At 36.0% G+C, this 24,172-nt stretch overlaps 1 protein-coding gene and 1 pseudogene across 1 annotated transcript in view; both read left to right on the top strand.

The window, feature by feature from the left end:
• LOC139118334 (glypican-6-like) overlaps positions 1-7,380 on the top strand; it is an 80,770-nt gene extending 73,390 nt beyond the window's left edge. Inside the window, exon 8 of the mRNA XM_070681595.1 lies at positions 3,955-7,380. Within this exon, the coding sequence (XP_070537696.1) occupies positions 3,955-4,163 (209 nt within the window). The 3' untranslated portion in view covers positions 4,164-7,380. The remainder of the gene's footprint in view (positions 1-3,954) is intronic.
• Positions 7,381-16,172: 8,792 nt separating this feature from the next.
• LOC139118747 (methylglutaconyl-CoA hydratase, mitochondrial pseudogene) lies at positions 16,173-17,039 on the top strand (annotated as a pseudogene).
• Positions 17,040-24,172: the final 7,133 nt, after the last annotated feature.

Here is a 24,172-nt window from a genome sequence, read left to right as displayed (position 1 = left end):
AGTTGCATGCTTAGGAACTCTGCCATCGATCATCAGTTGACATACGACAGAGCAACGAATTATTTTGTTCAAAGGCCAGATATTTAAAATACTGAATATTTCGATTATCTGACCAATCTAGGGGTTATTTTGATACGTTAAAAGTGACAGAACAGGCGTGATTAACGATGGTGCACGCTGTTTGGAATACGTTGTGCTGCTATTCTGGCTGGCGTGAACTCAATACCCTTCATGCTTGCATCCTGACGCGACGCACATGGTCAAATGTTTCTTACCATGGTTGCAGCGTTTATGCTGGAAAATTTGGATTGCGGAAAATAACGTAGACTTACTCTACAACGTGTTGAGCGGTCTCAGTCAGAAAAATGTAACAACTTAGCCGGCTATTGAACCACTCTTTTTTTGGAGTGGAGATTTAGCCGAGCGGTTCTCTCTGTGGCCTCTCAGCTAGGCGACTGATGCCGTATGTTGTGGGTTCGAATCCGATTGAAAACTAGCCGTATTATTAGCTACTATAGACTATAGTCTATAGAAGCTATTGGGATGGGTATGCGTCCGGCGTCAGTCTGTATGTATGTATGTATGTATGTATGTATGTATGTCCGTTTGTGAGGCGTCCGTCCACTCAAATATCTTGAGAACCGCAGTACTTACTGATTTGATATTTGTTGTGTAGATGAAAAATATGATTTTGAGAAACTAGTTTTTTTAGCTACTATAGACTATAGTCTATAGAAGCTATTGGGATGGGTATCCGTCCGGCGTCCGTCGTCAGTCTGTATGTATGTATGTATGTATGTATGTATGTATGTATGTATGTCCGTTTGTGAGGCGTCCGTCCACTCAAATATCTTGAGAACCGCAGTACTTACTGATTTGATATTTGTTGTGTAGATGAAAAATATGATTTTGAGAAACTGTTTTTTTTAATTTTTTGATATTGTTGAAAATAGGCAAATTAATGCCAAAAAAGGTGTTTTTGGTAAAAATCTTCTTCTTCATAACCGCTGGTCAGACAGCTTTGTTATTTGGTATACAGGTCCCTAGGGATAACCCAACTTAGATTTGTTCAAATTGGATGAAATATGCAAATGTGTATTTTTAAGGAATTTTTTTGTCATTTTTGGTCAAAGTTTGACTTACATTGTATGTAATTCTTGTACTGTATAAACCCTATCAATTCACCCAGAAAAAAATAATTAATATGATTTTAAATAATTGAATTAATTAGGAAATCATCAAAGCCAAAATAATTTAGTGTGGAATTATCAGAAAGTTCAACTTTTTTTGACAGTTCATAGTGAATTGAGGATTAAAACATGTAAAGGCAACTTTCTTGAATCCCAACTTTGACATATTCTGAACCACCATTTATGTTATCTTATCTAAAGAATTTGCTCACAATAGTTTGTCATGATAGGGTGGTCAAATAAATAGAGATAGAGAAAGTTCTAATTTCCATTTATGGTTGACTTGGTAAGGATAAAATAAGATTACTTTTTGAGGAAAAAATAGAGTGGTCAATTATAAGAGTGGTCAAAATGATAGGGTTTTTATGGTAAAGCTCTGGCTGTAAGATTCCCATGTGCTATTTATAGCAATTATGCAATCTGTGTAAACAGTGCAATGAAAGTGTAACATGATTCCTTATAATGCTTTTGATGACCTTGAACTTCTTAAGTTTAAACATTTGTCTCTTCAGTGTGCTTTCTCTGAGTACGTACAGTCTCAACTTATTCAACAGAACTTACTTACAATGTTAATTTGAAAGTTAAAATGTGCTTGGTTAATAGGATGAATGAAAATACTGATATTAAAAGATAACCAGCTCAAGATTCTTTATAACCTGACAGATATGCTGTTTTTTTATGACGTAAATCTTGATTTAAGCAAGTCTTGTTTACTTTAAGAATGTAATTAACTCTCGTTTATTTGCTATTATAGACTAATATAGTCTGATGAAATATGCAAATCTGTATTTTTACGGAATTTTTTTCCATTTTTGGTCAGGCCATCCTGAAATGAGCTATCAAAGATATCCTCCTTCTTCATCAATACATGTGTCACAAAAGGTTATTCTCTACATAACACAGCAGAGCTCTGTCAACTGTTGAGTCGCTTGTTTTTTCAAAACCGCTGGTCAGACAGCTTTAATATTTGGTTTACATGTCCCTAGGATGACCTTAGTGAGATAATTTCATACAGTTGGGAAATACTTAATTTTGTATCCATGTCTATAGTAGCTTCAGGGACTTTGGCCTATGTTAATTTTTTGATATTGTTGAAAATAGGCAAATTAATGCCAAAAGAGTGTTTTCGATAAAAAATCTTCTTCTTCATAACCGCTGGTCAGACAGCTTTGTTATTTGGTATACAGGTCCCTAGGGGTAACCCAACTTAGATTTGTTCAAATTGTGATGAAATATGCAAATGTGTATTTTTAAGGAATTTTTTTGTCATTTTTGGTCAAAATTTGACTTACATTGTATGTAATTCTTGTACTGTATAAACCCTATCAATTCACCCAGAAAAAAATATTAATATTGATTTTAAATAATTGAATTAATTAGGAAATCATCAAAGCCAAAATAATTTTAGTGTAGAATTATCAGAAAGTTCAACTTTTTTTGACAGTTCATAGTGAAATGCTTACCATCTTGGAGGATTAAATCATGTAAAGGCAACTTTCCTGAATCCCAACTTTGACATATTCTGAACCGACATTTATTGTGCCCTGTATGTTATCTAAAAGAAATTGCTCAAAATAGTCAATAGAGATAGAGATAGAGATAGAGAAAGTTCTAATTTCCATTTATGGTTGACTTGGTAAGGATAAAATAAAATTACTTTTTGAGGAAAAAAATAGAGTGGTCAATTAAAAGAGTGGTCAAAGTGATAGGGTTTTTATGGTAAAGCTGGGCTGTAAGATTCCTCATGTGCTATTTATAGCAATTATGCAATCTGTGTAAACAGTGCAATGAAAGTTACATGATTCCTTATAATGCTTTTGATGACCTTGAACTTCTTAAGTTTCAAACATTTGTCTCTTCAGTGTGCTTTCTCTGAGTATGTACAGTCTCAACTTATTCAACAGAACTCACCTACAATGTTAATCAAAGAATCTACCTTCCTCATCAATACATGTGTCACAAAAGGTTATTCTCTACATCACACAGCAGAGCTCTGTCAACTGTTGAGTTGCTTGTTCTTTCAAAACCGCTGGTCAGGCAGCTTTAATATTTGGTTTACAAGTCCCTAGGATGACCTTAGTGAGATAATTTCATACAATCAGGAAATACTTAATTTTGTATCCATGTCTATAGTAGCTTCAGGGACTTTGGCCCTATGTTTTTGTAAAAACGACTAGTTGTTGGAATAGTAGGCTACGTAAATAGTCCAGTACATATTTTGGATCGATCACAATGAACACCCGCATGACGAAATTCTTGGTCATTCGGGAAAACCGTCGGTCTAGGATCGCAGGACTGATGTGACTTTCTAAGGCGTCTAGGGTCAATGATCCCAGCATGGCACCCGGTCACGAGCTTTCGCCACATGTGGCGAAGGTGTAGCAATTTTTTCGCCACATCGGACATTTATTCGCAATTTGCGACTGTGGCAAATGTTGGCGTGAACTCTGAATATAAAGAGCATATATGTAACAAATATGTGTAATTCTATCAGATTGAGAATCAATGGTCTTACTGTAATATATATATTATGATGGGATCTAATGCTATTGCAATGGTAAGGTTCAGATGTATTGACAATTGTTCAAGCTGCCTATTTCCATCACTGATTGAAACTGAAAATGGACCTATTTCTTCATTGCCTTTGCCAAATTTCTAAAAAATAAGCATACAAAACTAATTCTATGATCCCATGAGCACTTGTTATTTTCTGTATAGGTGCTGAAATTTTGTAAGTCTGTATTTGTATTTTTGTCTTTTTCAGTGTATGATGTAAGTGGCTCTGGAAGTGGCAGTGGGTCTGGTGAAGAAGATGGACCCAAAAAGCCTTCCATAGGTGTGATCGATCACATCAATGAAGATGTCATCAACAGACCCAATAATCCGGTTGCAGGTGTTGCTCCTTCAATTTGTATGCAAATCACTGTTTTGTTCACATCAACAATATTATCATTACTTTACCTCTTGGCATGATAACCTGTCATTAATGTAGTTGACAAAGCTTGGTCACATTGCCTCCTGTTGTCTCAGACAACATCAAAATAAAAATATACCATTTTTCATCAGTCCAGTGATGTCATCATATTGTTGAACTTCAAATATGATGACATCATGAAGAGTTCGCATAAAACAGTGGTCAACACGTGGATTGCATCATCAAACTTGTTTGGTAGATATATGTTTCAGTGCTCCATTATAAAGTTAGCTGGTATTTTATCTGTCATAATATGCAATACCAATTTGAAAATAAATAATGAAGGTATGGTTTTAGCAGTTACCTTTAATCTGAGCAAGCAAACAATTTTGCTTGCATAGATGTGTCTTCATGAAGACCTGGTGCACAAAGTTTGGGTTTTGGAACTGCAAGTGTAAAAGTGATAAGTGGTGCCTACATGTATTGAACTGCACCATTAGGAAGTTATAAAATTTAGTGTCAATGTATTTGCCAAATTTAAATCATATTTTCTTCTTAGTCAAATATCATTATCCTCCAAGTAATCCCTGTTAGTTATTGGAGGTGACAGAGATCTGTGATAAGCAAACATTCATCCATTGTTAACAATTCATAGTCCTTCATCGGCAATGAGACAAAATTAGAAAATTGATATTTTAGTACCAACTATAACAATGAGATCAAATACACTCTTCCCAGAGCATAAACCTGTTATTTGTAAATTTATAAGCAAATTGTTATGTATAACCAAGTATAACTCAATTTCTCCAATGAGATTGAAGAGTTACCATGTCAACAGTGATGTTCAGAACTGCTCAGTATTTTGTTATGTCAAAGCCTTGTGAATATGCTGAGTTACAGGCAAAGAGAAATGCCTATCACAAATCAAAAAGCAGGGAGTTATGTATGGAGATTTATCCATGATTCTTTAAATGATGCCAGTAATAACAGTTTTGTCACACAGACAAATATATTATCATAGTTTGCTTGCTTGTCTTTTCATTTTTTTAACATGTACTCAAAAGTTGTTAATTCATTTCAACTCAAATTGACACAAGCCGGTCACAGAACCTCCGATGGTACCCCTTTGCCCAACACTAGAAGGCAGTCTATCAGATATAAAGATTTGACCAACACAATGTTTTGTGAAATACTTCAAACATTAACGTATTCAAAATGTTTCTGGATTTATGGCAAATCTTCCAAACAATGTCCAAATTATTTTACATATACCTCCGTATTTGATTTACTCTTGTTTTAGATAAGATATTTTGTCTATTTTTATATATTCATAGCATATTGTGATATGTAGAGTCGTTATGATGCAGCTCAGGGTAAAATTGTTCATGTTTGGAGTCGAAAATTATTGAATTTTCTCTCTTTATACTTAAATTGCATCATGGATTTTTTTTATTTCAGAAACCTATCCATCATTACAATTTGAAAAGCATGATGGGTAGACAACATGGCAGCTTTTCCTGCTACATTCTAACAGCAATTTTTTTTTTAATGTTTAAGCAGAGAGATAGATGCATCATATCTAGGATTTTTTAATTCATCTACCCATCAAATCCTCTCCCAGTGTTTGACTGGTTTTTGTTAAAATTGATGTAGTGATAACAAAACACTGTGTCCCTCCACTATTCTATTGGATTGTTGCCTAGGTGACAAAACATGGATATAATCCAAGACTAAAAAGTGCTGCACACTATCAACATGTTTGGTAAATTAAAAAATTCATGTTTCTAAATTATTCCTAGTGAACGTGACTTGTTATTTGTGTCACTTAGTAGGATTGTTTTAAATGGAAGCTTTACAGATGGACAAAACAGGAAAATTGTCATGGAAGTAAGTCACCTTCATTAAATTTAACAAGTTAAATACCAGTGTTACTAGACAATTCTAACTGGTTTCTATGGTCAGTTATTCAGCATTCTCACAAATATTTCAGAAAAGCCTCATCAGATGTATAATAAATAACTGTCAGTATTGTAATGCAAACAGTGGAAGATTGTAGCCAGTATTTTGTCAAGTAGTTTTCAATGGAAAATATTACTGTGAACATGAGCTGGAGGCCAAAAGACCTTCATTAAGTTCATGTCATTAAAACATATATGTCCAATACAAAATTAATGTGATTGCACCAACGTGTGTTTTTGTATGTATATAGACAGGTCTTTTTTAAGATATAAAAAAATATTGAGTTACTATCCAATCATGATCTTTGCTGTACTGCCAGAAACGACTGTACTTTAGTGATAATAAATAATAGTATTGACACTAGATCCAGCTAATTTAGTTGGCCATGTTCTTACTTCTCTTATATGGGTAATTCTATACTGTCCTTTATGTGAGGTAGATTGACTCAGCAATGTCTTGCTGGTGGGCATGTACCACAATTGAAATAATCCATCACAGAGACAAAAAGATAGGTCAGTGTAGACTTTTTATTTGAAATTAATTTTATTTTTATGTACATTACTGTATTTTCACACAATAATATAGTCTGTGTTTAATTGCATGTTTAAACACAGAATCAATGCTGTTAGTTTTGCCATTAACATGACTAATAGATTCATTTGTATATGGGTGCTGCAATATCTCTGAGCACCCATACATGACTGAATATTTTAGTCGAATCATAAACCAGTGTATTTTTCTTAACAGAAAATGGGGAATTTTGAAGTGCTTTCTATGTTCTGAACTTGTACATTTGGAAATTGTATTTGCATAACGGTATTATTTTCCCAGCAAAGTTTTTAGAAAACAATCGTTCCGTGATGTCATCAGTATATGTGTGGTTGAATATATGTCATCATTCTTTGTTGCTCTTCTTCAGCCAGTTAACAAAGATGTACTGCAACAGACACATTTCTCTTGAATCTCTTCAACAAAGATTTCTTGTCATATTTCATGTTATCCTAAAGGCAGCCATAATACAGTGTCTAATATTCAAGCAGCATTGATGCAAATTGTTATGGGAAAATAAAAATTAGGTTTAAAACAAAAGGCACAGTGTAAAGCTAGAATGAATGCAGTAGAAATAGTTAATAAGGCTGAACATTTTCTTAGTACATAATCGTTTTGTGTATTGTATTACTACTGTGATATGTATCAGTGGTAACCATGATAACAGTGTACATGCCATTTACTTGATTATACCCTGATGACCAGCAAATGATAGTTATGTCTTATTCCACTTGTTTTATTAATAAAACAAACCACTTTATATCCCAAGTGTTGTTTGTGTCATGCCATTGTCATTAAATTTTGAACTCTTGATCTTCAAAATGTTCATAATTATATTATGCCCTGTCTGAATCCAACCATTTGATCGGTTAAAAGCCAAGGTCTATATTCTAAACTGGAAGACACAGGCTGTGAATGGTGTATAATAAAGTGAATGTGATTGTCATCATTTCATTGACATGGCATAAACAAAATTGTCATGCAATTTAAATTGTTTAGAGTGTAACAGCCCCTGGTCCATTCTGATGTACTTGCATTTAAACTTGACCAGCTTGATGAACTATGTGTATCCAAGAAGGATTGTCATCACTGGGCAGCAAGTCTTTGTATTACAGTGCGTAGCTGTCTTAGTGACACCTAGAACATTAGATTTGTCACATAGATCTGATTTATAGAGCCGTGTATGTTCACAATAAGTTAACAGGTTTTGACAGTTTTGAAACGGAAAAGTAAGGGGTCCTTTCAAAATTTTCCATGAAACAGATCTATAAGAACTATATTTAGTTTAAATGGAAGTATTCTTATAAGGTGGCAAAATGGCATCGGTGGTATGTATGGATGGATGTCCGTTTAAGATCAAAAACACAAAAACCGCAACACCCACAATCTTCATATTTGGTACTGAGGGGCAATCTAGGTTGGAGATGTGAATTTGTTTAAATCAAGATGTTTGGGTGAAAAATATGCAAATTAGATACACAAAAGTGAAAATCCGTGAAGATGCTGCAACTCAGGAACCATTCAGATGTGTTGATATTTTGTGAGTAGGTTACGTAGCACCAATCGTTTGGACAAATGCCAATTTTACAGGGATATTTTTCATTTTATATTTTTAAGTATTTTTTGGTAATTTTATACCTACTGGAACTAAGAGTATTTAATGTGGTGATTTAGCAAGCATTTGACATGGTAAACTGTATTTGGTGTTGAAATGCGGTAAAAAATCATTAGAAAACATAGCTGAGGTGATTTTAGCAGGTTTTGTTTCCAACAAATATATTCAAAAATTGTTTCAATGTTTAAGAGTATGAAGGTTGTAAATAGTTGACACTCTTCCTGCCATCTAGTCATTGTATATCTCATGCAAAGATAGTCAATACAAAGGGATGGACCATTTCATATCCTTGGGGTCCTGGCAGATTTTGAAAAAAAATTCTAAACAAATGTCAATAAAAAATCAGCCAGAGAAGGTTTGACAAAAAGGAAAGGTGAGGGAGTGGGAAAAAAATGTACAATGGACCGGATAAAAAAGATAACATACCTCATTAACCTTGCAGACATCGCTCGCTATCGCTCATGCATATATGTCATGAACTGGTCAAAATCTTGTGGTATACCGTCACTGGTTGTTATTTATTGCTTAAATATTTACCGACTTTGTTGACAAACAGAATATTGTGTGTTGGAGCATGCTGTAGTTGATGTATTGCATAGTAGTATTGCTGAAATCATCAACAGTTGCAGCTTCTGCCCTGTTACTGGGCTCAAGTTAGTTTTTTTACAACAAATCATATGTTTAGATTTTTTTGAGATAAAAGTAATGAAATATGGCAAAATGGTTCTAGATTTTTAAAATTCTTACTGACATTACAACAATTGAATGACATAAACATGGTATTCGTTTTTGATTGAATTACCTACAAAAACTTGAAATTGGAAAATGTTAAACAAAAGGGAACCAAAAAATTTTCAAGTCACCCCCATAGGCTAAGAGCAAAATTTTCGAATGCTCCCCTGAATTCCTCCAGCCCCCCCCCCCCCCCCAACTATTTTTTGTGAACGCAGCCTAAAAGTGTACCTTGATACAAGATGGAGCAGGTCGGAGGCACGGATCGAGGCGTAAGCGATGTATAGGGTCTAGGCAACTACTGACACAAATTTGATGTTCATCCCGACACAGGTGAACTGGACCTTAATAGTATAAATATATGATGTTATTTTCATAATTATTAAAGTAAATAAAGCGACGGATTGTAAATATGAAACATTGATAGCACGAAAACCGAGTTTGTATTTCATCTGGGTTTCAGCTTCCTAATTTCTGCAGAGCAGCACTCAATAAAATCGCTGTTCTTGTATGATTGGTGTGTGATCAACATAGGCGGCCTGAGACTTGGTTCAAGTCTGTGATTTGTGAATGTTTGAGTTGAGTGAACGCAATGATTTGTATTTTGCTTTCATGTGAAACGCGCGCTTGTGTGGACGCGATGAGTGAGGTGAACGTACGCTTTACAGGGGAGTTTCACTCGGGAATCACACTGGCAGAAACTAACTCACTATACTGCGCAGACTCAAAGGTAACGCATTCAATCGATGGGAAAACAATTGGGAAAACCACAGGCGCTCCTTAGCTGGTTAGTCTGCTAAGTAGATCGATTTTCGGCTCGATTTATCGATCCCGTAGTCGATATGCCCGCCACTGCATTTAGGTTGCAGTGGCGGGCATATCGACTACGGGATCGATAAATCGAGCCGAAAATCGATCTACTTTGCAGACTAACCAGCTACGGAGCGCCTGTGGGGAAAACCTGGCCTGGGCTACCAAATTCCAAATAGGTTTGTACGAAATAGGAAAGACACAAGAGAAACTATTATAAATGATTTAATTTTTTAAAATTCACCGACTTGAACCAAGTCTAATCCGATATGTGCCTCATATATTTTGAGTAAGCTTGTGGATGCCATGGCCGGCCGCCACAGGCGCTCCTTAGTTGGGTAGTCTGCTAAGTGGATCGATTTTCGGATCGATCTATTGATCCCGTAGTCGATATGCCCGCCACTGCAACCTAAATACTCACAAGGTGTGCAACACAATCACTCAAAAAACACGCGATCCGGGTTTTCAACTGGCCGTGCGCTCGCACAAAACATTCAGAACTACACTCCCATATACCTAGTTGGATCACAAATTTAACCATCTCCTCAAAAATCACGCCGATGAATGTGTTACTCGCGTCATCTTGAAGAAATCGGCCGTGTTTTGAGATCAAGTGTGTTGAAATGCGGCCTGCAGAACGATTCTACCATATGATGTCATTTTTTCCACTGCTGATTGGTTCAACTAATGTTCAACCATACTTAACCAGTGACGTCTTGCCATGACCTTTGTTTTGGCCGTTGATTAGCCAATCAGTAGTGGAATAAATTACATCATATGGTAGAATCGTTCTGCAGGCCGCATTTCACTGCGCTTGGTCTCAAAACACGGCCGATTTCTTCAAGATGACGCGAGTAACACATTCATCAGCGTGATTTTTGAGGAGATGGTTAAATTTGTGATCCAACTAGGTATATGGGAGTGTAGTTCTGAATGTTTTGTGTGAGCGCACGGCCAGTTGAAAACCCGGATCGCGTGTTTTTTGAGTGATTGTGTTGCACACCTTGTGAGTATTTAGGTTGCAGTGGCAGGCATATCGACAATGGGATCAATAGATCGATCCGAAAATCGATCTACGTAGCAGACTACTCAGCTAAGGAGCGCCTGTGCCGGCCGCCTATGTCAAGAACGGTGCGGGATTGCTGGATTGCTGAATATCCCTCTAGATAGCTAGATGGCTATTAGCCACATTAGCCATATGAATAGCTTGTCAGTAGCTGTATTTGGCTATTAAGGCTATTCAGAATTTCCACGCAGTGTTTTTAGCCGCTCATAGCTAGCTACCAGTGAGGAGGCCCTAGAAGGCCCAGCTATTCAAGCTATATCCGTTTTTAACCGCTAATAGCCGTTCTCAGCTAGCTATTAGCTAGCTATTCATGCTATTATCCGTTTTTAGCTCATATTTGGTATGTATATAAATACCAAAAAGAGCTTATATGGTGAGTCGGTGGTGTCTGTATTCCGTATATATGTATTTGGGTATGTATGTATGTGAGGATGTATGTTCGTCATACGCAAAAGCTCCCGTACCACCAAAGCTACCATCTCAGTATTTGGTGTACAGGTAGATACAGTGGTTGAAATGTGACGTCGTTCATATGAACATGTCAGTGTCAAAAATGTGCAAATGAGGTAAGAAAAAGGGAAATCCTGCAAATGTGCAGGAGTGATGGCATGCCAGTGACTGAAACAGGCTACTCCACTGACCTTGAGTCATTTCCTGTCATTGTTTATGAACTGTTACATATTAACAGACCTGCTCAAACTAAGAGGGACTAGCTGTTTCTGCTATGCATGTTGCTAAAGTTGACCTCCAGTACCTAAAGTTTCAGACCTTATTTACTTTTGTCATTCTTGTTTTTCTGGTTTAAATATTTATTGTTGTTTTTCTGGTTGTACTGTGCAGAAATCATTGTCATAACATCAACGTAGAATTTTCCTGCACTGAACAGATAGAAACAACACTTATTGTTGATCTTTGGTACCCATACTGGTATGTACCAATTCTGATCAAATGTGAGCGACACCTTATAATTGCGGTATTTTTAAACTATAAAGGTTTGTGATTGTAATAAAAGTAAAATGAGTAACCGATCCGAGCGCAAATATAATTATTTTCAACTATTTTGTATTTAGTGATGTTTTATTTCAATCGTTCATGGTAGTTTAAAATTATATAAGAATGTATCCGAAACTTTGTAGAACCATGGAGGTCTCTACCCAGAAAATAATATGTGACCTCGAAAAATGTGAAATAGCAATAGTCTTTTGGAAATTTTTTGTAATAAATAGAAATTGGCTGTAAACAGGACTGGTAAAAAATGCGAGTTGAACTTCCAATGGAAAAATATTGTAAGGAATACTACAGCTGTCACTATTCTTCATAAAACTGCAAGTCTAGCGTCCAAAAGATTTTGTACATATCATATAGGCCTAGAACTGAATTTTTATAAAAATCATACAAGACATATAGATCTCTGAAGCGTACAATGAAACGATTAACTGTGTGAGAACAACAAATTGAAAATTGTCATGATGTGTGTCGTTTATTTGTGTTAGACAACAGACGATAACATAGTTTATATTTCGACGGCCCGGTTCATCGCAATTAAGACTCGCTACTCAGCTAACCAGTGGATGACCTTTGTAGAACCTAGAAATTACTATCGGGTTTCGTGGTGGAAATGAAATTAAAATGAGTCACTGACCTGAGCGCAAGTAATTATTTTCAACTTTTTTGTATTTAATAATGTGATGTTGAAATCGTAAAAGTTAATAAATGGTGGTTTTGAATATAAAGAATGTATCCGAAGTTTGGTAGAACCTGGAATATAATATCAATCTGTGGAGCTTGAAAACTGTGAAATAGCAATAGTCATTTGGAGAATTTTTTTCTCGTAAATCGAGATTGGCTCTAAACGGTAAAAAATTGAGTTGAACTTCCGATAAAAAGATATTGAAAGAAATACAACAGCTGTCACTGTTCTTCATCAAACTGCAAGTCTAGCATCCAAAAGAATTTGTACACATCATATAGAACTGAATTTTTATGACAATCATACAAGACATGCCTGAAGCGTACAACGAAATAATTGAAAGGACATGTAATACAAAGTATAGCGGGTCAAAACCGACTGCGAATGAACATACAAAAACGTCGGTAGTATTTGCATTCTGCCACTTTAACTATATGTACTCCAAGTAAAAATTGCAATGTTGTAAAATGACTCGGTACTCGTTTCAAACGGAACACTTCTGAGCAGTTGATGAATGTAACCTCCACAAATGTAATAATCTCCACAAATGTAATATCAACCACAATTGTAATAAAATTAACCACAATGTAATAAAATAGTCAACCATTAATGTAACAACCCGCACCACAAATGTAATAACAATTAACCATAAATGTAATAAAACTCAACCATAAATGTAATAAACTTGAACTTGCATATGTGATCATTTGTTTATCAATGCCCTGAGTAAATAATAACTTTAATAAGACTAGTGTAATGTTATTGCATACTTTCCTGAAACTAGGTCTTTCCTTTCCGAAACACAGAATAGAATATTTTGAGAACGCTATCAGAAAACGGCGAGGTACTGATCAAACCGTTAGATAATGGAAGTGGACCAGCAGTTCTAGACACTGATAATTACATAATAAGGAAGCGTCAATATAACTCGTCAACCAGTGTATACCACACAAAGTTTATGACAGATGACTCAGAACAAATAACAGAGAAATATAAAACCTTATAACAGAAACTTACGACACAAAACATGTTGACGAGAACATATATTTCAATCTAGTAAAAAACAATACGAACACTACCTTGAACACAGTAGAACAAAATTAGACATCCTGGCATCCCTAGTGAACGAACAAACTTCAGTGGGACAACATAGGAATACAGACAATCTATCGATTATTCCACACAATTTATCCACTGAAGATGAATTTGAGGAGATTGATTAAGAGAGTACGGCAATTTTCGAAAAAAAAACGGCGTTAAAGGATCGTAGTGTTATACAGTCTTCCCCACTCTGGAGTAGAGACTGCACTGACACTCAGATTACAGCTGTGTCTAGCCATGGCCAGTCAGTTCTGTACACAAAACAGGGAAACGTAAAATACACTTTCAAAACACACTAAACGCAAACAATTAAGAAATGAATAATGTGTGGAGTTGCTTTCCTTATTACATAGATCAATATTTAAGGCCTAATTCCTCAATTGCAACGACAAAATAGATTTATTACATTTATGGTTGACAAGTATTACATTTATGGGTGATTTTTTTATTACATTTATGGTTACCATTTATTACATTTGTGGTTGGTGTTTTTATTACATTTATGGTTGATTTTTGTTACATTTATGGCGATTTACATTTATGGGTGCATTTTATTACAATTGTGGTTGATATTACATTTGTGGAGATTATTACATTTGTGGATGTTACAGATGAAAGTTAAAGGTGTGTTATTAGCAGCATTGTCTATTGCTTGACAGTCAATATGTCTCTGGTCGCACTGTTCTTTGTCCACATATGAAACAATAAATCTGTTTGACGCGAAGTATTCCACACAATCAGCTTATATTATTGGAAGACATGGTTGCTGTTGCGTTATTTCCGAAAAGCTTGTGGTATTCGTCGTTGGAAGTCGACGCCCGAGGCCACAAAATAGTCTGCAAATAAAAAACATTGTCGATAGAGAACACTTTACAAAATATACAAGCTGTGTTGACAAAAAGAATACTCAAAATTTCAGGATGACAAATGGATTAGGGTCAGACATGGTAGTTGATATACAGAAGCAGAATATTGAAAAACTTGCCACAAGTTACAGCTTATGTCCCTTTAACTGATTCAGATGATAGATTTGAGCAGAAATAAATTGTAGAATTTTAACACTGCCGATGTTGTAAGCTGATTTTTCAGTGCACTAGGTCCAGAGAATGTTCACCGGGATAGTTAGTAACAGAAAGTTGCATTTATTAATCGCGCATCACGATAGTTATATGAACCATGAGCTTCTAAATATGTCGATTTTTTTTCTATTAACTATTATAGCTAAGTAGCTGCTAAATATCTCGGCCAAGGGCTAAAAAGTATTATCACTAAATAGCTTCTAAATATCGCATGCTACAGCTATAAATTATCTTAGCTCATTAGCTGCTAAATAGCTCAAATTAAGCTATCCGGGCAATCCAGCAATCCCGCACCTTTATGCCTATGTCATACACAACTCATACAGCGTTTTTATTGAGTTTTGCTCCACAGAAAAGCTCAACCCGGATGAAATACTAACTGGGTTTTAGTAATACCAATGTTTCATAATTACTGTATATCATTTTTAATAATTATGAAAATAATATCATATTTTAGGCTATTCATGTCCAGCTCGCTTGTGAGTTCATGGCGAAAACTACATGCGTTTCGTCACAATTGTTGGACACAGCTGGTACTAGCTGTCGGTACTTGTGGCGTGTATCGAACGACTCGGGTCATTGGGGTCATGGCCACTGTGGCGATGACCCCAGTATGACCCGAGCGCGTTCGATACACGACACAAGTACCGCTGCGATATCACAGCTGAGCTGGTATTAGCTGTGGAAACGCAGCTATCTGTTGGCGGAGTAGCGTGCGTCGCTATGCGGGTCATCAAAAGGTCGTGGCGGGGTTGACCTGTTGATGACCCGCATAGCGACGATCGCTACCTCGCCAACAGATAGCTGCATTTCCACAGCTTAAAGCTGGTACATGTCTAAAATTTCACCGGAATGTCACCAAATGACATCACTTTAATTGTTACATTTTCAAAAGTTTCTTTAACAGGAGGGGGATACCCCCTTACCTACCCCATGACCACTGCACAGCTGCACCACTTTTTGTAATAATAATAATATTTTTATTGCTTGCTTGTAAATATAGGATTTACATCACATTTGTGGCAATAAAAGTGTGATACAAAAATAAGTTTAAATTTTCTACAATAAAGATAAAGTATTACAGTATAATAATAGTAGCTAATAATATATATAACTAGGTATTTCTTTGTTTATATAAAGTAAAAATATAATGTGCAAGTTGTTCATTAAAAGATAACTCTTGTTTTGTTAGTAGAGAAATAAGCTGATTTTCAGTATTGTCGTTTGGGAAATAAGATATAAGTCGTAAGATATCCCTCTTTTTTTCTGTTTCCAGTGCCAATCTCTGCGTGGAGATTGCCCCTTAACATTACGACCGCCTGCGAATTCCTAGCGAGCTAGAGGTTCCCTTAACCTTACACACACCCTGCCCTACACACACACTGACTGATACATGCTACACTCGCAAGGCAGCGCAGCCATTGTCGGGTTCAGAACCATCAAATTGGACTTATTGTTTTACGAACCATGGCAACTTTTTGTGGCGTTTTGAGGCAAGTTCGTGCACTCAGCAGCAGTTCTAGAGTACTTGCAAGTATGATAAGACTGACACACCTTGAGGGTGAACATAGCGGTGTGGCTGTACTTGCCATGGTTAGAAAAGAAGGAGCAAAGAACGCCATCAACAGGAAATTTTGTGAGCAGTTCAGCAACACTCTGAATTTGCTGAAATTCCACGAGAACTTGAAAACGGTCATTCTGAAAAGCGACATTCCTAAAGTGTTCTGCGTGGGAGCTGACCTGAAAGAAAGATACAAGATGCAAGCCCATCAAATTGCAGAAGCTAGCCAAATGATTAAAGGTATAGCACAGGACTTGAAAACATTCCCAGTCCCAGTGATCGCAGCAATAGAAGGTTATGCACTCGGAGGTGGTCTTGAAATCGCCCTTGGATGCGATCTTAGAGTAGCCACAAAAGATTCTGTACTTGGGTTGCCTGAGACTAGTCATGCTCTCATACCTGGTGCTGGAGGTACACAAAACTTACCCAGACTTATTGGCGAGGCTAAGGCAAAAGAAGTTATCTTCTGTGATCTCAGATTCTCAGGGAATGAGGCAGAGAAGATCGGTTTGGTGAATTACGCTGTGGATCAAAACGAAGACGGCGATGCAGCTTACAGGAAGGCCTTGGACATGTCATCCAAGATACTGACAAAAGGACCAGTTGCAGTTCGAATGGCAAAGAAAGCCATTAATACTGGCATTAATGTTGACATCGATACTGGACTAGCGGTAGAAACTGCTTGCTATGCTCAGATTATACCCACTGAAGATAGAATTGAGGGCCTCAAAGCATTCATCGGGAAAAGACACCCAGTGTTTCAGGGAAAGTGATAATTCATTACATTTCCACAATTAGTCCATGGGAGAAAATTTGACAAACACCAACTTCTGGTGAAGAGAATACAAAGTATACATTTGAAGAAATTTTCCAGCAATAAAAATGGTACAGAAATCGTTGGTGCTAATCAATAAAAAGGAGTAGACTTCATTTGTTGATTGGAAAGTGCCCAGTTTGTGTCTGGTGCCCCTTTTCACTGCCTGGAAAGTGCCCGTTTTAGTGTTTACTTTGATTTTTAAGCAAATACAAGTGACCGTAAACTGTACGTTTTTGACCAGAAAGCGACTGGCTTTAGGATTTAGTTATTTTTAACCAACATTTATGCCCGATTTATGCCCTGACTGCAGATGAAATAGAATTTCAGTATTTGTTATGACTGGTTTGTGAATGAAATTGAATTTGACCATTTGGGAATGCCTGGGAATGGCTGGTGTGAATGAAATGGAATTTGACTCTTAATAGATGACTGCATGTGCCTCAGTTTTTCAAATGAAATAAAATTTGAATATTTTCCCTTACTGAAGATTATTTCTACTGCAAATTTGCAGCAAGTTTGCTGCAAACAAGGTTATTGCTGCAAATATGCAGCAACACATGATTGACATATTGCCAACTATTGTATTACCAGGGAGTACAGTGAACATTGCAGTTTGTGACAGTTCATACTCAAGAAAACAAAACTGACCTTTCATTTATATTTTATATTTATGTATTTTTATAACCAACAATCCACTTTTTAAATTGTAATAACTGGTAGATAATAAACAGCTTTTAAAGCACAGTTCAGCTTGTGAAAGCGACAATCAGGTTGGGTAAATCATGGTTGGATCGACAACTGAATTTTTAGGAAAACAAATTTTTAGCTCACATTTGGTTATACCAATGTGAGGTTATCGTATAAGCTGAAGTCAATGGCGTCTGTATGTATGTGTGATGTATGTATGTATGTAAGTATGTATGTACAGTATATCCGTCAACATCAAAAACACGCAAACCGCTGCACGTTTCAGCTTGGTATTTGGTGTGTGGATGCATCCTGGGCTATAGATGGGATTTTGTTCAAATGAAGTCTGCATTGCCAAAATTATGCAAATGAGCTCACAAAATGTGAAAATGGTCAAGAATTAATAACTCAAGAACCACTGTTTTGATTGCTTTGAAAATTTGTTTGAAAGTATCCTAGGTGAACCTTATACAGTTTTATGAATATTGTGAAGATATCCTTAATTTGTATTTTTGCTGAATTTTTTGGTGATTTTTCTCATTTTCAGTAAAAATTCTCCATCTCTGAAACTGCCAGCCTAATAGCTCTCAAATTGGGGTTGTCTCTTTGCAAGGGTGTTACTCTTCTAATTTGTTGAAATTAAGACAAAATTGGGAAAATTACTATTTTGGAGCAATTTTGTCATATTTGGTGAAAAATCTCAAACAGTTTTTTTTAAAATCCCTGGACAGACAGCTTTTATATTTGGTACACAGACGTGCAGAGATGACATTAGTTAGATATGTGGAAATTGTCCTGAAATATACAAATTTGTATTTTTAAGACAATATTGTCATTTTTGGTCAAAAAACTTGTTCTCAAAATTACTTGTTTGATAGCTTTGTAATTTGGTGCAAAAGTCCTGAGGGATGTTATTAGATAAATTTTCAGCTCAAAGTGTTGGGAAACCAAAAAATTTGAATGTATATTTTAGGTAATTTTCCCAGTTTGTGATGTTAAATGACCTACACCCACCCATCCAGGATATGTTGTGAGACAGTTTCGAAGGCTGTGAACATAATTTTGTCATATTTGGTATCAATTTGTAGGAAAATTTGATCCAGAAAACAAAGCTGAGGTGAATTTTTTCATTGCGGACTAATTTTTGCAACTTTTCTATGTAAGACATAAAAGAACTGATGAGAAATTTGGATCCAGGATAATTCCAGATGTTGTAATCACCGCCCACAGTGGAAGGCATTTCACTATCTGTAACTAACTTAAGTGCTGTTTACATTAGAATGATTACACTCATCCATTAATTAAAAACATAGGGCCAAAGTCCCTGAAGCTACTATAGACATGGATACAAAATTAAGTATTTCCTGACTGTATGAAATTATCTCACTAAGGTCATCCAAGAGACCTGTAAACCAAATATTAAAGCTGTCTGACCAGCGGTTTTGAAAAAAAAAGCGACTCAACAGTTGACAGAGCTCTGCTGTGTTATGTAGAGAGTAACTTTTTGTGACACCTGCATTGATGAAGAAGGTGGATATCTTTGATAGCTCATTTAAGGATGGAAAAAAATATTCTGTAAAAATACAGATTTGCATATTTCATCACAATTTTAACAAATCTAAGTTGGGTTATCCCTAGGGACCTGTATACCAAATAACAAAGCTGTCTGACCAGTGGGTATGAAGGAGAAGATTTTTTACCAAAAACGCCTTTTTTGGTGCTAATTTGCATATTTTCCACAATATCAAAAAATTAATAAAAAGAGTTTCTCAAAATCATATATTTTATCCACACAACAAATATCAAATCAGTAAGTACTGCAGTTCTCTAGATATTTGAGTGGACGGACGCCTCACAAACGGACATACATAGTACATACATACATACATAACGCCGGACAGATACCCATCCCGATAGCTTCTATAGACTATATTAGTCTATAGTAGCTAATAAACGAGAGTTAATTACATTCTAATTAAAGTAAACAAGACTTGCTTAAATCAAGATCAAAAAACAGCATATCTGTCAGGTTATAAAGAATATTAAGCTGGTTATTTTATCAGTATTTTCATCCTATTAACCAAGCACATTTTAACTTTCAAATTAACATTGCAAGTAAGTTCTGTTGAATAAGTTGAGCCTGTAGGTACTCAGAGAAAGCACACTGAAGAGACAAATGTTTGAAACTGGAGAAGTTCAAGGTCATCAAAAGCATCATGTAACACTTTCATTGCACTGTTTACACAGATTGCATAATTGCTATAAATAGCACATGAGGAATCTTACAGCCCAGGTTTACCATAAAAACCCTATCACTTTGACCACTCTTTTAATTGACCACTCTATTTTTTCCTCAAAAAGTAATTTTATTTTATCCTCACCAAGTCAACCATAAATGAAAATTAGAACTTTCTCTATCTCTATTTATTTGACCACCCTATCATGACAAACTATTATGAGCAATTTCTTTTAGATAAGATACAGGGCATAATAAATGGCGGTACAGAATATGTCAAGGTTGGGATTCAGGAAAGTTGTTTTAATCCTCCAAGATGGTAAGCATTTCACTATGAACTGTCAAAAAAACTTGAACTTTCTGATAGTTCTACACTAAAATTATTTTGGCTTTGATGATTTCCTAATTAATTCAATTATTTAAAATCATATTAATTATTTTTTTCTGGTGAATTGATAGGGTTTATACAGTACAAAAATTACATACAATGTAAGTCAAATTTTGACCAAAAATGACCAAAAAATTCCTTAAAAATACACATTTGCATATTTCATCACAATTTTAACAAATCTAAGTTGGGCTATCCCTAGGGACCTGTCTACCAAATAACAAAGCTGTCTGACCAGCGGTTATGAAGAAGATTTTTTACCAAAATCACCTTTTTTGGCATTAAATTGCCTATTTTCAACAATATCAAAAAATTAAAAAAAATAGTTTCTCAAAATCATATTTTTCATCTACACAACAAATATCAAATCAGTAAGTACTGTGGTTCTCAAGATATTTGAGTGGACGGACGCCTCACAAACGGACATACATACATACATACATACATACAGACTGACGACGGACGCCGGACGGATACCCATCCCAATAGCTTCTATAGACTATAGTCTATAGTAGCTAAAAAATCCTTAAGGTTGTAAATACATTTCCTGTCATCTGGTCTTATGTAATACCAAGGGGTGGAACATTTGATATTTAAATGCCCTAAAAATCTTAAAAGTCAATGAAGATTTAGGTAATCAAGATTCGCTAACAATAAAATGCAAAGAAAATGCATTACTCTGTACCTCTTTCACTATCACCACAGCAATATGTCATCATTTTAGTTTTACCGTAGACCCATTGGGTCTATGCTTTTATTTCTGTTTCACAGTCCGTGTCGTTCAATAGTGCAATCAAACTTACAAGCAAACACCCTGTTTAGTTTCACTATTTTACAGTAGTTGGCAAGACATTCTTCTACACCTCAACCTGAACCATGAACACTCCCACCAGTTTATGATATGACCCATCACAACGCATGACTTCGACGGATATTGACAGATGAAGGTTGGAAGTTGACAGGACCATACTGGTTTTGAATTTTAATAGCTTCTCTGTCTATAATTAGACGAGCTAAAAAATACCCAAGGTTGTTAATACATTTCCTGCCAATGGCCTTGTGTCAACATGCATGGTCAACCAAGTGGTGGAACATTTGATATTCAGGAGGGGGTAGGGTCTAGAAGATTGATGAGGTAGCATTACTTTTTTACCAGATCCCTTGTACATTTTTTTGCCCACTCCCACCTTTTCTTTTTATCAAGCCTTCTCTGTCTATTTTTTGTTGTTGACATTTGCATATGTATTTAGGATCTGCTTGTCCCATTGCTATAGAAGTTGATATGCATGTTTCTAAAGATGACCTCCTGTACCTAAGTTGGAGACCTTATTTGCTTTTGTCATTCTTGTTTTTCCTGGTTTAAATATTTCTTGAATGGACAAATTCAAACCAAATGTGAGCACATTGTCCTTGACGGTATTTTTAAGTCTGTCTTGCAAGTTAAACCCTGTATTTTCTGTGAATGATACCAAAATGTATTTCGAACGAATATGTCTGACGGTTTGTAAGGACGTGTTGTAGACTTTTGTTACTGCAAATCTGTACCATAAAAATATCAACAGATGAGAACTGTTCATCTTTCAACATGTCAAATATAAATAATATCTCGCAATAACAAAATTCATAAAAAATGGCCGACTTTGTCCCAAATTTAAGCTGTTTAGATTGAAGGTCATCCTCACAAACAGCAAAACTGTCTCAGTAGAGATATCTTTCTGTACACAAGTATAGGTATTCAACTTTCAATTTACAACTTGGACACTTGGTCCATGATAGATAGGGATTCTGATTAGCGAAATTCAGTTTCAGTGGGCAGCTCCTTCGTAAGTGACCAGTACAGCAGAAAAAAAATTATCTTAAAATGATGAATGCCAATAATGTGATTGATAACATACAAGATGAAGATGATCTTTGCTGGCAAAATGACACTTTTTGAACAGTCATCAGTGCTGGCAAAATGACACTTGTCAAAACAGTTGTCTTTACTGGCAAAATATGACACTTACAAAATACTAGTCTTTGTTGGCAAAATGACACTTACCAAACAGTTGTTTTTGTTAGCAAAAACAGAATCTGAAGTACACAAACATTGACTTAACCTCCTACACCTTATGAGACTACAGTTTGCATGAAACAGACAACCTACACATTAACAATCTTATATCTTTAGTTAAAAATAGCGTCAATGATGACGCTATTGCTCCTCAGTGCATTTAGCGGTAGGGATACAAACTTTCTTCCTGTCATTGATAGCCTTGATTTTCTTTAGATATTGAATGGATATATTTATGAAAGACGTCACTTTAGCTTGTTCATGACAGTGAATTGATGTCTGCGGAACTCGATCGGCCCAGCCAAGTACACATGCTTACTCATAACAGCTGATCACAATGTTGTTTTGTGATATCCTGATACAAAATGGAAACATTGTGATTAATACGTCGTTTTGACTATCAAGTTGCAAACACAAAATCTGTTTGCCTTTATTGGACAATTTTTCTCAAACAGACGTGAATACTCCAGTCAGAGTGAGACACATTCAGGGGTTTCAATAAGTTTTGAAATAGGGGCCAATATGAAAATTACAGGGGGCCAAGTCATACCAACCAACCGCCAAGCATGTGAATGTTTGATTATATGACACTTAACCCCCCCACCCCCACCCAACCCCCCCCCTACCCACCACTACATGGTTCCAAATTAGCTATATGGACAAAACAGTTCATCAATCACAAATGATATGGTAAGTTACATTTTTATTTTCATGCATTGCTTTCAGAAATATGTCATTATGATCATCTACTAAGGAATCTGCATCCAGCCAAAGAACTTTGGCAGCTATTGTAATCTCCCTTGTACAATTTAGGATGCAGTTTGCCTCTATATTTCACCACTGAAATAGTCATTTCTAATGGTTGTTGTTAGAAGAGTATGAAAATTTCTATGAATTTTGACTTTGACCTCAGTACAGTAGCATCCAGCCGCTTGGTATTTCTACTTTATTTACATGTTCCATTCGATCAGGGACCAACATTAGCCTGATTATGAATTCAGAGATGATTGGGAGCCATCGATGCAGGTTTATTGAATGAATTCTCACAGCTTTTGGTGCGGGAAATCCGTCTTCGAACTTAGCGATGCATGCAGGCTTATAGCTGCCATGGCCAGTGTTATTCCGTGTACCAACTTCCTGCATTGCCGTGTATGACAGACTGTGCTACAGCCTACCGCTAAACGTCACAGTCTGCTTAAGTTTACACCTTCAATTTATTCTGTTTTGATATCAATATGCCCACAGAGTTAAGGCAAGTCAAATGTTAAGCTCCCATCACTTAAACAAAATCATTAAAATCCGAGAACGAACGTCGACTACCAATGTCAGGCAAGGTGTTATTTACATTTTACAATCCAACATTTGACCTCCTCCAGCCTGGAGCGAGACGGCCATGACAGTCGACCCGGTTTGTTTATACAAATGTAGTTGTTCTGAACTGTTGACATTGCGAGACATTTCCTATGTGTTACACATTTTTTTAACTGAAATAAATCAGGCATGAAACTCTTTTCTCGATACTTAGTGGTTTCTTTCCATTTAATGGCGGATTTTGTGGCTTGCTTGTCAAAATATGTGATCAAACTTGGCCAACAGATTGACTTGTATGTATGGTAGTACAAGTTCGTGACTCGATAAGCCACAGATAGTTATATGTATGCGTACATGAATTAAACTAATGTCAGTTAGGTCAAAGAACAAAATTAATCGATAAAAACGTTAGTG

This window comes from Ptychodera flava, chromosome 19 (assembly GCF_041260155.1).
Source record: "Ptychodera flava strain L36383 chromosome 19, AS_Pfla_20210202, whole genome shotgun sequence".
In the NCBI taxonomy this organism is placed as follows: Eukaryota; Metazoa; Hemichordata; class Enteropneusta; family Ptychoderidae; genus Ptychodera; species Ptychodera flava.
This window is presented reverse-complemented; position numbering and strand designations above follow the sequence as displayed.